The sequence below is a fragment of the Haemaphysalis longicornis genome, unplaced genomic scaffold (assembly GCF_048455015.1).
Source record: "Haemaphysalis longicornis isolate Haplotype H1 unplaced genomic scaffold, Haemaphysalis longicornis Haplotype H1 scaffold_7, whole genome shotgun sequence".
NCBI classification, from domain to species: Eukaryota; Metazoa; Arthropoda; class Arachnida; order Ixodida; family Ixodidae; genus Haemaphysalis; species Haemaphysalis longicornis.
This window is the reverse complement of record NW_027526422.1, coordinates 104,181,073-104,198,763: the sequence shown is the minus strand read 5'-3', so window position 1 is coordinate 104,198,763 and position 17,691 is coordinate 104,181,073. Positions and strand designations below refer to the sequence as shown.

At 48.5% G+C, this 17,691-nt stretch overlaps 1 protein-coding gene across 3 annotated transcripts in view; it reads right to left on the bottom strand.

The window, feature by feature from the left end:
- Positions 1–1,461, bottom strand: part of LOC144146761 (monocarboxylate transporter 12-like) — a 36,873-nt gene extending 35,412 nt beyond the window's left edge. Inside the window, exons 1-2 of one of the 3 annotated variants that reach the window (XM_077678685.1) lie at positions 1,075–1,461; positions 710–970 (exon numbers count right to left, since the gene is read on the bottom strand). In XM_077678685.1, coding sequence (XP_077534811.1) covers positions 710–932 — 223 coding nt within the window. In that variant the 5' untranslated portion in view covers positions 933–970; positions 1,075–1,461. The remainder of the gene's footprint in view (positions 1–709; positions 971–1,074) is intronic. The other 2 variants (XM_077678684.1, XM_077678686.1) reach the window with 2 other exon arrangements.
- Between the last annotated feature and the right edge of the window lie 16,230 nt (positions 1,462–17,691).

Below are 17,691 nucleotides of genomic sequence, written 5' to 3'. Positions count from 1 at the left end.
AAACCCCATTCAACGTGGAGAGTTCGGAAGCAGGTTCATTGTTCTATCCTCGTGTAGTGAACAGGGCATCTGACACCACACCGGATGCGGGCGCAATCAAAGGATGCCAGTAGGAACAGAGAAGCTGTAGAACTCTGCAAGTACGCCCCACATTTCTTAGAGTGTTTTCATAACCACTGGGAGGCCGGACTTCACAGCTCTGTTTGGATCTTCAGGTCCCGTTTACCCTTTTGGCTATGGTGTCGGGAGTTGACGACGTCACGCAACAGCACCCGCTGCGCTCAAAAGAACAAAACTGAAACACCTAGTTTTAGCTACTACTTATGCATTTTCACCGAGCTGTCGCCGATGAGTTGATTCAACCGGTCACAATTGAGGCCTGAATAGCACTGACCAGATTAAAGTATTTTCTTCTTTCTCTCTACCTCTCTCTTCCTTAAATACAATCAGAATCCGAGATCATGTGACGAGAATGTCATGAAAGTATTTCGAAGTGTTTGGGCCATCCTTATTCTCGTTTTCATGTAGTCTTAGAATGCACATTGGTCGCGGGGTGCGTGCACTAATATGTGATAAAATGCATAGCACAATATGACCAAAATAACTAGCTCCAGTAGGTTTGGGTTGTCTGTAAAGTTATTAGAAGTAGTCTATTTTTATGACCAACATTATGAACCTCGAAGTGCGCTTGAGTACGGGGTAGGCTTACCGGACACGTTGGTTGCTGCTGCCAGAATGTTGAAGGGCCACGAAGCCGTTTCTCGCGACGCCGACATATCGTTCACCATGGCGACGAAGATGATGCTGCTGCAGCGTGTTATTATCGTTCCCCAGAACATGCTCCATGCACACCCTGCGGCTACAACCCAACTTCGCGCTGTATCTTGGTACGGTAGAGCGGGCACGTCTGGAGGTCCAGCAGAAGGCGCCATGGAAACTCGCTACTTTTTGGCTGGTGAATGGGCTACGGCTGTGAATTCGGCAAAAACAGAGCGGCAGAGTGGTAGAATATATTGTTTGAAGATTGCTTCGAGGACCGTAAACATGGACAAAAGTAAGAGTGATGATACGTACCCCGCAGTGCACTTCACAGCCAGGAATGTTCATTCATATACCAGAAGAGGGCACAATCGCTGGCGCAGCCAGTGAGGAAAGACAAAGTGCACTATCTCGGCTCTCAACGAGTGCCCTTTCAGCTCACTGACCGCATGATGTTCAGCAAGACACGTTTTGAGCATAAGAATATAGCGGTGGTCAGTTGGGAAGATGCGCTTGATTGAGAATGCGATAACGATGACTTCTATAGACAGGCACGAGTCCAGACAAGCCTCCGAGAGCAAGGTATGTACCATAGCGCGCAACGTACTTTTCCGGCGTCTGGCTGTTGGCGTGCAAGCGATGTGACCTTGGCGAAGAGTTTGGTACATGTGCAGCAAAGCGCCCGACTACATTCCTGATGACCTTCCAGCAGGCGGCATTCCCGGTTGGGAAAAACATGTACTCGATTTTGCTGTCACTGCATGACTGTTTCAATGTCACATTTCCGTGAGACAAGTTGCGAATTCGCTAAAGGCTGTTTTGTTAAGCTTAGAAAATTTATTTTGTTTACGCGCGAGGCTTATCTCGGCTGCCACTCATACGGTCGTGGTGGATGGATGCAATAAACTTTAATTAGGACCCTGCCCTGTGCGGGTCTCAGGCGGCCTTTCTTTGGCCGGCTTTTTAAACATCTAAGGTGTTTAACAAATTGTTATTTTTCGTGTCTGCAGTTACAAATAGCAAGAAAATGCAGAGCTCATGCGAGCACGCGCACAAGAGCGCGTTCCTCGAGGCGACCGCCCGGCAGTTACACAAAACAATAAAATGCGGAGTGCTCGTGAGCGCGTGGCTCCCGGCCAACGTCCGGCATCCTCGGCGCAAGTTAGCCAAGCCACAGAGATATTGACCAAGATTGGCAAAAGAAAACGCCAGCGTTCGTCGTAATCGTGAAAACTATTGTTCGTGTAGCGGAAGCCACTCGGCACCCCAGCGCAAGTGGCTCCCACGAGACGAGGCTTTTCCTTTCTCTCTGGTCTACCGCCGGCTCGTCGACAGTACGCCTTTTGTGATGGTCATTCCCCCGCCCGTCCTATTCAAAGGTCGCCTTTCGGGGGAAAGCTCAACTTGTTGTACGGCAGACTCCTGGCATGACTCCTGACGCCGTCGCCGTCTGCTCGCTTGGGGGGGCCTTTTTCCTCTCTCTTTCGAAGCACGCGTGAGTTCCCCTTCTTCCCCTCGTCGGCGACGCTCTCGGCGTTCGGATCTTTTGAAAATAAACAGTCTTGTCTTGAAACTGCAAACCAGCTCCACATCTGCTTTCTCGCCTCCTTCAGCAGTCGACATTCCGGGCTGCTACAAAATTGGTGACCCGAACAACGCTCTAACGAACACGCCGCCATGAGCTCCGACGACATCACTACTGCCTCCACGCCTGCAGTCTTCGCCACAAAGCTGAAGCTACCAAATTTAAAAATCAAATAGTTTGGTTCAGCCAAGTGGAGGCCCATTTTCCGCTCCGACACATCACCTCGCAGTCGACGAAGTACCTTCACGTCGTCGCAGCCCTGCCCCCAGAAAACGACAACGCTATCGACATTTTGATTTCACCTCCCACACAAGGGGAATACGACATCCTCAAATAGACGGTGCTGGACCGACCCGAGGTGCCTGAAGAAAGTCGACTTCAGCAGCTCTTATGTCGCGAAGAACTGGGCAACCAACGACCTTCTTAACTGCTGCACCGGATGCGGCAACTAATCGGTGTGCACGCGCGTCAAAACGGCCAGCTCGCACTTCTTCGTGAACGTTTTCTGCAACGGCTGCCCCAGTCGGTGCGCGTAGTTCTCGCGGGTTCAGATGAGACGTCCCTTGATCGACTGGCACAACTGGCCGATCGCATCACGGAATACTCCACTCCAAACTTCGCACCCATAGCTGCTGCAAGAACACAGGAACAACCAGACCGACTGTCGCTCCTGGAGGAGAAAGTGGAACAACTTACCGAGACCATAGAGCAACTGTTGCTGTCTGGCGCTCCCCAACAGGGCTAGCAACGCCGCAACCGATTCCCTTCAAGACAGCCAAGCTCTTCTCGGAGAAGCCAGTAACGAGATGCCCAGGACGGAGTTTGTTGGTACCACCGTCATTTCGGCACGGGTGCTAGCCGCTGCACTCAACCTTGCTCGTTTCCGGGAAACGCTCCGGCTGTCGTTAACGGCAGCTTACGACATCGGCCCTCCACACAGCCGCGTGTTCTTCGTAGTCGACCGCGTAAGCAACTCGCGCTTGCTAGTCGACACAAGAGCCGAAATTTTTATTGTAAATGCCACCCCCGAGGATCGCCGACGTAGCAAGAACATATCGTCGCTGCAGGTGGTGAACAACACTGCCATCGCTACGTACGGCTTCCGCTCACTCACAATAGATGTCCGGCTCAGGCGCCTGTTTCGCTGTGTATTCATGGTGGCGGACGTTAATTTCGCCATACTGGAAGCAGACTTTCTCAGCCCCTTCAACCTGGTTGTCAGGGTACGTGACTGTTGCCTCAAGAATAACAACACATCCCTCAAAGTACGTGGTTTGCAGTCAAACTTCTGCTCATCTGGCATCTGCGCGTTCAAGCCAGTATCTGCCACCACCACATCCTGGCGAATTCCCTTCTCTCACCAAGCCCCGCAACACGGAAGAGCCAGTGAAACATAACGTGACTCATCACATCGTCACCAGCGGGCCGGCAGTCACCGTCCGGCCACGACGGCTGTCCAGCAACAGGCTCCAAGCTGCACGCAGTGAATTCGAGCATATGCTGCAGCTGGAAATTATTCACCCTTCGTCTATGAACCATTCATCGCCGCTCGACATGGTGCCTAAAGACGAAGCGGACGACTGGCGCCCGTGTGGTGACAACAGAGCCTTGAACGCATCGACAACGCCGGACCAGTATTCTCTGCCACACATTCGCGATTTTACTGCGCGGCTGGCAGGTACAAAAATATACAGAAAGAACGACCTCGTAGCGGAATACGACCAAATCACCGTCGAACCGAAGGACATACCAAAAACAGCCATAACAACTCCATTCGGCCTGTTCGAGTTTGTCCGTATGCCCTACGGCTTGAAAAATGCGCACAAGCTTTTCAAACGTTCATGGATGAAGTCACCCAGGGTCTTCCTTTCGTCTTTGTCGACCTGGATGATATTTTGGTGGCCAGCAGAACTCCTACCGAGCACGAACAGCACCTCTGCCAGCTCTTTCAGCGTCTGGATGAGCATGGTCTGGTGTTGAAATTTCAAAAGTGCGTGTTTGGCGTCGAGGCTCTCAACTGCCTCGGCCATCACATCACTGATGAAGGCATTATGCTATGGTAATCGAGGGTGGAATCCATCAAAAAGTTTCCTGCACCAACATCTTTCCGTACGCTCAGTTCCTCACGCTCTTAAACTTCCACCGGCGGTTCATTCCGTCTTGTGCTCGAGTACTCCAGCCATTGACTGACCTGCTGCGCCGAGGCGTCCAAAAGGCACCACAGTTTTGTTGGTCTGACGAACACCAGAACGCTTTCCAGAAAGCTAAGGACGAGCTGGCCGCGGCTACCCTTCTCGTTCATTCACTGCCTGAAGCTCTTACATGCCTAATGGTGGACGCCTCCTCCACATCGGTAGGAGGAGTGCTGCAGCACCAGGAGGGTGCACAATGAAAGCCACTGGGCTTCTTTTCGAAATGCCTGAAGCCTGCAGAGGTGCGGTACAGCACTTTTGCAAGAGATATGCTCGCAATCTATTGTTCCATTAAGCATTTCCGCTACTTCCTCGAAGGTCGTGAGTTCTACATCTTGTCAGACCACAAGCCCCTCACCTAAGTATTCAACAACAACAGTTCCTCCTACTCAGAACGGGACATTTGTCAGCTCTCATTCATCTCTGAGTTTGCTACAGACATCCACTACGTTCCCGGGGTCGAAAACGAAGCAGCCGACGCCTTGTCTCCCGTCAACGCTTCCGGCACAAAAATAGTCCTGGACTTCGATGCGATGGCCGCGGCTCAGCTGGAGGACGCTGAGTTGACGAGACTGAAGGGAGGGGGATCTTCACTCTCACTTTCGGAGGTTACACTTCCCTACGTCCAGAGCACGATAACCTGCGATACCTCACAGGAAAGCCACGACCATTCGTCCCACTGAATTTTCGCCGAGTGGTATTCAAGACTTTCCATTCTATCAGCCACCCAGGTGTCCGCGCTACCCAGAAGCTGATAACAGAACGCTTCGTTTGGCCCGGAGTGAACGCGCACGTGCGACGTTGGGCTCGGACATGTGAAACGTGTCAGCAAGTGAAGGTGAATCGCCACACTCGGGCTGCACTACAGGAATTTTGGACTCCTGAGTCGCGGTTTGACCATGTTTACTTATTTCGGTTGGACCACTACCGCCCTGCCGAGGTTACAGCCAATGCCCCGAAGCTATACCAATTGCGGATATATCAGCTGAGACCGTCGCGCAGGCCTTTATTCAGACATGAGTGTCCTGCTTTGGCTGCCCCGCCCGCATAACAACTGACCGGGGACGGCAATTCCAGAGCAACCTTTTTTCCGCGCTTTCGACCCTTCTCGGCATGAGGCTGCATCATAGAATCGCCTACCACCCCGCAAGCAACGAAATGGTGGCGCGCTTTCACAGGCAACTCAAAGCTGCACTTACAGCGAAACTCGATCACCAGCACTGGGTGGAAAAGCCCCCGCTCATTCTTCTTGGCTACGCTCAACGGTCAAGGAAGACCTCGGCTTCAATGCAGGGGAAATGGTGTACGGCTCAACAGTGTGCCTCCCGGGAGAATTCTTCTCCGACCAGACGTTTTCCGCCCCAGAAGCCTCCGAGCACATCGAGAAGATGCGCGGATGGCTTGCGCAACTGAGGCGACAAGCACCTCGCATCACCCGCAACAGAAAGGTTTTCACTTTTGCCGACATGGACTTAGCTACACATGTGTTCGTGCGACACGACGAAACGAGGCCGCCCCTAACTCCGCCTTACGACGGCCCTTTCAAAGTTTTGGACCGTAATAACAACACCATCAGAATCGACGTAAGGGGCAAACGAGAAGTCGTCGCCGTCGACCGCGCCAAGCCTGCACATATTAAGGTCTCTGTTCATGCAGCCTCTCACGTATGTTTGCAGTGATAACCAGTGACTCTGACCTTTCGCCATTCATCCGGTAACTGCTTCCTTTCCTTAAAAGCTCCGCAATGTGGGGGGAGCCTCTGTAGCGTAAGCCACAGGGCACCTCAGCGTAAGTGGCTCCCGTGAGACGGGGCTTTTCCTTTCTCTCCGGTCTGCCGCAGGCTCGTCGACAATACACCGTTAGTGGGGGTCATTCCCCCATCGTATTCAAAGGTCGCCTTTCGGGGGAAAGCTTAACTTGTTCTCCGGCCGGCTCCTGGCATTCGTTCTGGCGCCAGTGCCATCTGCTCGCTTGGGGGGCCTTTTTCCTCTCTCTTTCCAGGGACACGGGGGTTCCCCTTCTTTCCCTCGTCGGGTGACGCTGTCGGCGTTCGCATGCTTTGAAAATAAACAGCCTTGTCTTGAAACTGCAAACCAGCTCCACGCCTGCTTTCTCGCCTCCTCTCCTTCAGCAGCCGACATTCCAGGCTGCTACACTCAGAAATCGTGGCAACATTTTCCCGGATAGTTGTGAATCTTGCGCACTGCTTTGCTACCTCAAGCCTCATGCCTTCTTGTGAGCTTCCTTATAGCAAAAATTATGAAGTAAAGTTTGTTGCAGCAGCAAAGAAAAAAATAGGCTGCTATTGTGTACTGAAACCGCCGTGATGGGGGCACGCCACCGGACCGAGCGTGATCATGACCGGTCATGACGCCGTCTTTCTTTGCGCAGGCTTTACTGCTGTCCTCATTCGCCTCGCTGCGTTTCTCGGAGGCGCCTCTATATACCCCTTCCCCGGTTCAACGCTAGCCGAAAATTGTGTGGACAACTCCTACCTGCTCGCCGTAGATTCAGACAATGAAGACGGCTCACCCTCAAGCCCGCCAACTCTAGCCCCCTCCCTGCTTTCCGCGTGGCCATGGAGACCTACGTCCTGCGCGGGACACTCTCTACCGCTGTTTTAACAGCCTCGTTCCTGGACCCACTTGGGGCACGCCACCGGACCAAGAGTGGTCTTGACGCCGTCTTTGTTTGGGCAGGTTAGTTACCTACCTCGTGCTAGATGTGTATGTTCTAGTGACAAACGTTAATCGCGGTGTCGTGCCCCACTGACACATGTTATGCCACGCGAAACTTACTGCACCAATCTCTCTGTTCATTATGCCTCCATGCTCATCTTACTCTTCTTTTAGTTGCACTTTCTCGGGACGTTAAACTGAACTCTGGCCCCGAAGACGCAATTCCGACTCCCATGACCTTTCAGTTCATTGCAAGCACCTTATCACGACTTGAAATTTCGCAAAACACTGTTTTTGTCTGAGCTAGCTATAATTCGTGCCGCGCAGTCCTCTATTGAAACACAGGTTGAAAATATGTCGCCTATTAAATTTAAAATTTTTATACTCCCGCAAAATCCTGTGTTTTCATGACGTCTGCAATGGCATCACAAGAGTAGGACTTCAAGCTGCTGCGCAGCCTTGTCTACCGTTAGTCCACCTTGATGGCACCACCATACCGCGGAGGGCCGTTTTTTTCCTTTGTTTTGTTTTTGAGCGTATTTGTACCTGGCTTTCTTTTGTTAAGGTCGAAAATAATCGTTTCGTGAAATATGGCGTTCGTTTGACAGATATAGTCCCGTATGTCACCGTCGCTTACGCCAATCGGCCAGTGTCGTCTCAGACAGCCCCAAAGCGTCACAGTGCAGTGCAGCGAAACTTTCGCTGTGACAAGCATAGTGCGCGCAGTACCAGCAGCAGTACGCTTCGGTACTTCTGTGTTCACGTGTACTTTCGTTACTTCCAACGTTTACCCCAGCATTCCCGCTGCTATAAAAAGAATGTGGGTTAAATTTAAGGTCAAATGGCTCGTTCAGCCAGCTTGTAAGCAGTGCCTAATTTGTGTTTGCTCTTGCCGGCCTCAGCCAATCGCAGAGCTGGCACATACGACTTCATAGGTTCTGTTGTGGAAATGAAGCAGTTGATCGCATGAACATTTCCTTTATTTCTAATTATATAGCTTATTTGAGCGATGTTGACATTAAAAGTGATGTCAACATGATTCTAGCGATGCAATCTTTCGAATGAACCAAACGTGTTTCGTTCGCACCATTTACCGGTCGAATGCTTTATCCGAGCGGGAGCATATGTATAGATGAGCTATCCGCCGTCACAGAAGACGGCAACCCATGAAAACGTTCCGCAGTGGTATACACTATTCTCCTTTCTAGACGAGGGCGGCGCCATTTTATTGTTCCTGATCAGATGCTTGCGCTGTCTATGAAGCCACTGGTGCAACAGCCATGCTGGGCTGTTAAATGATCCGTTCTCTCCGGGACTCTGTTCGGTGTACCTGCGTTCCAAGTGAACGGCAGTAATTTGGTGTTAAGTTAGCGGTTGCAGTACTTTTGTATATATTCTGTTTTGTTTTTTTCACCTGGGAAAGAAAACAGTGAATTTTATGTTGTAATTTGCTGCTAGCGTTGGCGATTGCGGCCTCGGCTGTTACGAGCAGCGGGTGGTGGTGCCGGTGGCACCCCGCGTTTTGCGATGCAAACGCCACCGGTGTGACGTCGACTGCCATGTAAATCGATATTGGAGAGTAACGTAATTTTAATGCCACCGTGCTCTTGATATTCCCCCATGAATGTCAACGGAAGTGCGGATGTCGGATGCGGAGAGAGCACAGCGCGTATCTCGCTGGCCCGCGCTCGCGATGAACACTCGACGAGGCAATGACCGCGCCGTTGACATCGCAATGCGATATGATCCTTCCGAACTAGATATATGGTGGTTGCTGACGAGTAAACGTTAACCTGCCCGAAAAAAAATACACAAAAAGCCAAAATTCTATTTTAAGGTTCGAATTATGATTCGTCCCAATCCGGACAGCGTACGCGCACTGTCGATCGAACTCGATCTTTGTGTGCCCCGATGTCGCAGCAGAAATGGTTTGCGCGATCAGCAATGGCTGTCGTGTAATTGTAGTACTTCAGATTTTGTGACAACGCGTACAGCTGATAAAGGTTTTGTTTATTCGTGTGGCGTCAAGGTTGAGCTATTTTCCGAATGATAGGTACGTTCGCATATATCTAGCTGCGTTTCCACATTGTTCTGCCTCCGTATCCTGCGGTCGACCACCAGTCGGCGATGGAGAAATTTACCCTGGCCTTGTTATGCATTGGTCTAAAAAAGTGAAGGAAACGCCGTCATTTGGTTGGATGAAAAAGAATTATTTAATTAGAACCAGCTATCTGTTTTTACCGAATAATGTACGTTATTTCAAGTTGGTTACAAGAAAGTATAAGTGCTAATAAGATAATATTGTTAACGATAAAGTTACATGTAACTTTTAAGAGGTTCCCGTTTTATCGTCGTTGTGACAACCTTGTGTGTGCAAAATGGATTTTGCACCGTATGCTGGTGTCCAAGTACATCAATCTGGCACGACACGTTGTCGTCGGTACGAAGTTTTTGTAGATCGATGTCTCAATTCGGTGTCCACGCGTAAGCCATGCACGAACCGAACTGCATTACCAGCGCTCCATGTCATACGCGCATGCTGTCCGCGATTTTTTGTCTCTTTTTTTCCCCACAATCTACAACTGCACAGAGCTGGTCAAACAAAGTACGCACCTCGAAACGAATCGCACCATAGTTGAAAGTTCCGCAAAAACTGAGCATACGGTGATAACCAGTGCAAAACTACGCAGTGGAGCACACCGCGCCGAGTGAAATCAACGGCCTACCTCACACCGGAAGCAGTAGACGTGAGGTCCGCCGAGAGAACTGGTTTGAAAGTATTTTCTTCTTTTCGCGGCTGATAGAACAAAACCGGGCGTTCATCGGAGGAATTACAGAGAACAGCGACGGATGAGAGTGAGCTCGGTGCAGGAATTACGTCACGTTCAGTCGTGACTTCTGAGGGCACTTTGTGCTGTTTCTATTGCGCCATTTTTCCCCACAGCGTAAGTAACAGGGAAACAATGACAAAAAACAGGACAGTGGTACGAGACGGAAGGAAACAAAAAAGAATACAATGATGCGAGTGCACAACACTAGACTATTGATTCCAGTTTTGGAAGTGAATTAGAAGTTTCTTGTAAAGGGGGCCGAGTATGCACCGATGAATGTCGGGAAGGCGGCATGGGCGATGTCCTGTGGCCCCCATGTGTCGAGCTCGGGCAGGTTGGAGCCCTAAAAAAGTCCCTAGGAAGTGTTCCAATGTCGCCTTTTTTCCCCCAAAATCTGCCCACATGACGTATGCCCTGCAGCACTTTCGCGTAGTCGCATTCGACCAACAAAAAGAAACCTTCTCTAGGCACAGTTGCTCTGAAGCAAAAATTAGTGTGACGAAGAATACTTTGAAGGGGAGCCTCTACGCCCATTTGCGAGAGGGTGGTCGCGCGGGAATAGAGCTCTGTGGTTGTGCAAATGAAGCCTCAGGCTGATATGTGTCTCCGAAAATGTTGGCGTCCGCGTTCATGTGGCATTCTTTCACACTTTCGAAGACTTGAGGAAGCTTGGCAAGGGGTTTTGCCCAGGTAGTCATCGTTTGAGAGTTGCGCTCTTCGACTTAGACTGCGACTCACCTGCGGACTCCCCGGAAACCGATCAGCATTCGATTTTCCCATGTATACCTATGGCTTCGGGGCATTCTCGGACTAACCTTGGACTATCCGCGTTTGAGTGAATCCGAGACCGTAAATCGAAGAGCCCCAGCATCTTCGTCTTGCAGCAGTACGGCTGAGCTGTCATCGGCGGGAGGTCAACCGCTAGGCGTCGGCTGATATAGCTCAGCGCTGAAAAGAAGATTTATTATGAACTACATATCAGGGCGCAGCGACTAGTGCTAACAGTTGTTTTCTAAAAACACAAAATTATGCAATCAGCGCTGCTCTTTTGCCGGGATACCAACCCAGAAAGTGTGTGACTGTTCACACACTTGAGTACCGTTAAGGTTACTGTTCTACTCGCAACAGTTCTAGTTAGGACGGTTGGCGATTTGCAACGGCACGTTTTTGCCATCTTGCTCTGTCGTTCATTATGATATTTTGCTCGCACCAGGCTGCATTGGTGCACTGTTTTATTTACGAATTGTGCCATGCCTGTTTTAAAGAAAAAAATAGGCAACAAATTGAAAATAAATTGCCCGTTCGTTCGCACGCACACTTCTCTCGCACAAGGCATTTCGTTGTCTGCATTTAAGTCTGGTGTTTAACAACACTACTAAGCCTCATTTATTATTTTCGTGGACCACAAATTGTAGACTGTGCAGGAAACCGGAAACAATAGAGCATGCCTTTATTGAGTGCTGGGATCCAATATTTCACTGGTATGTCTTACAAAGAACACTTAAAAAGGAGTTCCCTATAACACCACATGGTATACGGTACCTACCCATAGAAAATGTAAACGGCATACCTTATGACATGTTTATGCTGCTTGGACTCCACAGCCTGTGGAAGACCAGGATAGCAGTGAACAACGCTGATGTGCACGCTCGCCCTGTGCGCGAAAACTTCATTGAGAGTATTGCGTATATTCGCGATATTTATGTGACCCAGGCAGAGCCGCCTGAGTGGACGGAAATTCTTGATGCTCTTGTTTGTCGGAAAGTTTTGATATGAATGATCAGCCAAAGATAGGCTGAAGTGTTTGTATAGAATGTGTGTACTTTTTGTCAGGCAATAAAGAAAAAATGTCGTTGTAGTTTACAGTATCCTTTTTAGCTTCTTGATCCCAAGGACGGTGGTTCGAGACCGGCCCTTGCTTCAGTTTTTTTTTCATCTCGAAGTTGAACTGTAATTTTTATGCCGTAGGTTAGTTTTAGTGTTTTAAATTATTTCTTTGTGTGCGTTTGGTTATATTATGTTATGTTTAGGTTAGGTTGCCAAGCTTTACGTTTTGTAGAGCGATGTAGTGCCAGACGCGGCAGTTTTGTCACAAAACGCGGGTAGACGTCGATATAGTGGAGTGCTTATAACACCGTCGGACGGCACTCTAGACACAGCCTATTATTTTTCAAGGCCATGTGTTCCTCGATTGTCAATTATATTGTCCATCCTCTAAACTAAAATGAACCAGTAAAGTGCCATAGATGCGTGAGGCTAGAGCACCAACGAACACTGTTGGCAAGGCTTTTTTTTCCGTACGGTTCACTGAGGCAATGCAACACGCTGTATTAGTCTGATGCAACTTCTTACTGCATTCACAACGCTTGATTTCCCGGAACACCTGTTGAGTAATGATTACTTTGTTGCGTATTTTTATATTTAATCGTGAGACTATTTGGTGTTTCATAACTGGTAAAAAAAATCATGCATACCGCCGTCTAACCACGACCATGGTTGCACGCAAAGCTTTCTTGTGACGGATACTTTCGTTGGCCCATCCCACACTGCGAGTATGTGCTGCTCGGGAGGTACGTACCGCTTTTCTAGGACACCCAAAGCAACTCTCGGGTGTGTACTCCGCAGGCCTAACGTTTGGATTGGGGGTGTACGGCGCGAATCCGTACCTGCTACTTAGTGTTCTCTTCGACCATGTTGAAATGGAGCAATCTGAAAGAAGCCGGATTCATAGCGTGATTGACTCCGGTTCAATTCCGGCCACGGGAAGCTTTAACCCTTTCGGTCCTGGTGGTGTCAGCTGAAGCGACCACACCAAAGTTCGCCTAGGACATGCAGGCCGATACCAAAACTGCTCGTTTCCTGGGGAATTGTTTTTCAGTGACGCCTATGGCGATAGACGTCACTATTGATTTGGTTCAGCGGAGCTGGACGCAAGAAACAAGACGCTCCAGTAAACATTAAATTCTGACGGTGAATTAAAAAAAACGGAGTTTCAAGTTTTATTCCGAAGCTTGTACATCTATAAATACGTGAACTACACAGGCCATTTCTTGTTTGCAGGCTCATGTGGCCATAACATTTAGGAAATTGTGCAAAAAGACGTTCCTGCTCTATTAGAAATTTTTAATTGCCAGGTGTTCCAAATAATTGCCTCATTATTAAATCACCTAATACTTGCTCAATTTACCGTCTATGGGCTTATGGGGACCTAGTAGTTAAGAAAACACACACAATAAACTTTTTTACACCATTTTAGCCAAAACGGGTGTAGCATAAGTGGAAAAAGGGGGTAAGGAGGCCTTGACACCCTTTTTCTTGAATCTCAACACCCTTTCCCTACCTCTGCACTCTTTTTGTGTGAAAAAAGGGTGTTGATCTACTTCAACACCCTTGGTTTTTCTTAGGGTGTTGAAAGGGTGTGGAAAAGGTGTTCAGCTGTTCATTGAATAAGGCCATGCTTGGATGCATCATAGTACTGTAAAGAACAAGACCTCCCCTCATATACTCCTCTACTCACAAGAAATTTTCAAACGCAAAAAAATAATTGCTCGTATGCAATGATCCCTCGTTTCCATATGCGGTGCACCTCATGTCCCAAGTTTAGCTTTAGCACGTGAAACACCAATTTGAACATTCAAAATTAAAAAGACTACAGTCGTGGGGCGAAAAGGGTGTGTACCGACTGCAACACGCTTGGCTTTGTGTAGGGTGTTGAAACGGTGCGAAATAGGTATTCAGTTGCAAAAAAAGAACAGCGGAGTTGGGGGTCAACCTAGTTTCTCCGGGTGTTGCTAAATTTTGTTATTTGCTAAGCTTTGCAATGTTCTTGCTAAGCTAGGATGACCGCTGAGGGGTGAGGCCAAGATAAACCGGATTTTACAAGGCTGTTCCAGTGTGTCCCCATTCCCCACTGGCAGGGGATGCAGGGGGAAAAAAGCTAGGTCGACCCCCCCCCCCCTATGCTGTTTCTCCAGCCTTGCACCAGTATTGCAAGCTTCGCTCATTTTTTTCCTCTTAAAATCCAAAAAAGACTAGTATCTTTGAAATGGCATAGTAAGAGGTGCGCATACGCATACGCCCCTTGTGCTCACGTTCTAACAGGCTCGAAAGGCGACTTCACTGTTATAATACCCTATCTGCGGTGGTGCACCCTTTGCAGGTGCCGCAGCTCTTTTTATTTGTATTTTTTTGCCAATGCCACCGAAACTAGCTCAAGCTTAAACAGCTTCACTGGTATTAAATTATGCCAATTCATATTGCTTTAAACATAGGAGGCACAAAACACCCCCCGCTTCTAGAAAATGTTCAGTCCGCCTGTGTAAACAGGTACAAAGTGCCTCCAAACTTGGAGGTCTCTTCACCTTTTTCTTAGTTGGCGGTCTTTTCTTACACCCTTTTTCTTTACACCCTTTTTTAAATGCGAATGCATTTCTTAGTCGGGGGTTGCCGTGCTCCGTCGGCGTGCGCCCGCAGGTGTTATCTCTCCGCGCTCCTCCTCGCCCCTAGCAACAGCTGTGGCGCGCCTAGCAACCGGAGCAGGTGGTAGCTCGGGCGGGAGTAGCGGAGGGCAAGGGGAGAGGAGGAGCGCGCTCGGGCATGTGAGGGCGCTCGCATCGTGGAGCTCGGGCGAAGTAGCGGAGAGTGAGTGGAGAGGAGGAGCGCGCTCGGGCGTGTGAGGGCGCTCGCATCGCGGAGCTCGGCGGGCTCTCTCTCCTCTCCGCGTACCCTCTCTCCGCTCGCTGCGCTCGGAATCTATATAATGCAGTGGAGCGCGCGCCTGGCGCCTTGATAGCGATTCTTCATTAAGTACGCCATTAATAATAATTACTCGCACCGCACTCATCGGTGCACCCAATGCATTCGCATTTCCGCACGATCCCCTTCGGGGAGGTGGGGGGATTTTTTCCTTAGTTTTGAACACCCTAGTTTGTAGCTTTACCCCTCTCTGGGAAAAAGGGTGTTGGAATAATGAACACCCTTTTTGAAAGATGTTGAGGTGGCGAGGACGATTTGTCTGGTATTTAATAAAATTCTATAAGTTATGGAACATAAAAACTACCTCGTGATTAAAACGTTTTTGCAAATCCGCGTGTTGATTTGAATATTCTCTTATAGACAATAGTTCTAAAATTAGCGCTAAAATATCTGTTTTTGGGACAAGCCCACCGACTCGATAGGGGGATTTCTTCTGCTGGATATAAAAGCAAGAAGGGCACATGTCATCATAAGTATGCACTCCCTGTACCGCTTGAAGCCCGTTCGTTTTCTTGCTCAATTCATTTTTGTTTCAAGTGTAACTTGTCCGTATTGACTGTTTGTGTTGAATTCTGCGCGCTCCGCCGATTGACATTGCCACGCGTAGCTGCTGCCCTGGCCATTCCCTTATTTTAGGGTATCGAGCAACCTTACACCCTTTTTAGGGTGTTCACACGAACACCTTTTTTTCATCTGTACAGCTTTTTTCGCCAGAACACCTTTTAAAGGTGTTCGCCATGAGACAAGATTCTTACACCCTTTTCGGCCAAAAAGGGTGTAAGAAAGTTCAGTGGCACAAAAAACATTGTTTTTCGTAAAATGAAAAAATCAGGGCTGAAATTTTTAATATGCAGTGGAACAACCGGAGTAACAAGACAGCGCAGGATCACTCCTAATGTGATCTTCTCTATCGTTTCCGTTATTTTCATCAGTCATGTTAGTTTTGTTTGATGCGGCGGGAACACTGTTTGATTCTTTGTGCTCACTTTCTTTATCTTCGGCACCTCCAGACTGCAGCCATGGTTGCCTCTAGCCTACCTAGCCTCTAGCCTCAGCACACCACTTGTCCCAAGGTTTCCTCCAAATTAACCACAGAAATTGGAGGGAATCACGGCTACTTATGGCCTCCTGTATGCACAGTGACGGCTTTCGACGGATTTAATTTACTTGTGTAGCTCCATGGCTCGCCTTGTCCATAACAGCTGTTAACTTTGTTTGATTGCATTATTTTCGTCCTTGAATTTTAGTTTACTCTCGCCAAACGGAACCCCAGAAGAACCGTTAAATTATGTTTTGTTTATCAGGAACTTCATTTACAGAGAAAATAGGTTCAACATTGCGGGATACAAAATTAGGTAATAAGGAGAAGGGCGCACTACGGACACATTAATATTGCCTAAAGTAAACACGAGTGTTGTTAAGTATCCCTGAAATTAAAAATAAATCTCAATCGTGCGCTTACTCCTTCCGCTAGTAAAATACAGTGGGACATGTGATTTATTGGTTCGTATTTAACGGCAGTATATTTGCTTGTTCTCGTTGTGCTAGGTGTAGGAGCCGTTTATTTTAATTCCACCGCCGATACTCAACAGGATCCGCAGAAACAGTTCGGGGCCTTCTGGTTGGTTGAGAGAGAGAAAGAGAGAGAGGGGACTTTGGTCTCCCAGAAGTAGACAGCTTTAGGCTCATCTCTGTCACATTTGTCAGGCAGTAGATTTTGGGCCCTGGTGGCTTGACAAGGCGTATTGCATTAGGGGATCTGAGTCTAGATGGAAGTGACTATAGCACACTTCCGAAACGTTTCAGCATTTGGACCGCCGATTCCGTCATTTGGACCACCGATTCAGAGGAGGAGAGAGGGTGCCTTTAATAAGCTCCTAAAAAGGCTCTAAGGTGTCATTCTATCTAAGCAATACTACAAACGCACGACGAATACAACGAAGAGACGCGGGTGCAGTGTCAGCAGCGTGCGAGAACACCGGAAGCCGGTGGCGACGGAAATTAGGGAGTAATGCGTACCGCGGCCAGAAATGAAAGTTAGGGAGTGATGCCTACCGCCATAGCGCTGTAGCTTGCTTAAACTATTTTCGGTTTTGAGTTTGGTTCTGCTGTACGTAGTAGTTGGAAAATGTACGTTCCTGGTTAACGAGATTTTCTTTAGATTGCCTTAATGCAAACCCAAGCAATTACGAGGCGTTTGTGTTCCGTTGAGGCAGTCGGGCTGTTTAACCGGGCTCGCTTATTGAGATTCTGCTACAGTTTTACAGCTCTTTCGCCGCTGCCCCATCATATCTATCTCCGCTTTTTTCCAAGAAGTACTTTGTTACCACAACATTGGTGAGAGAGTAGTGGTTCCTGCGTTAATCACATGTGTTGTATCTGCTTTTGGATCCGTCAAACAACATGAATATTAAATACCAAACACACGAGAAAAAGGCGTGTCCATGAGATTTGAGTAACTTAAACATGCGACTTGAAACGGGGCTACTACAGTCACTGTGGTTTGTTCAGGAGCTGTTCGTGGACCATTTCCGCCATTCTCCGATTTCGTACTGTGATCACCTGGGGTATACTGCAGTTGCGATTATGGAAACTTCAAAAATGCGTGTTTTAAGAATTGCGAAACAAATTCTTGGAAAAATAGATTAATTCGATAACCTTGTTTGCCCTAAGAGGTGTTGAGGGTTTTGTAAAGGTAGATTTTAGCTTTTTTGGTGCCATCATTAGTGTACCTTTGAAACATGCATCGTTATTTGGTCTTTACGCGACGGAAGGGCTGTGCCTACCCCATATAAACATTCTAAAACAAGCGGTTGGGGCTAGGTCATTAGAAATTGCCTGATCCATCAGTGTGTGAGTGAGTGAGCCGGTCGGTCGGGTACGCATATTGT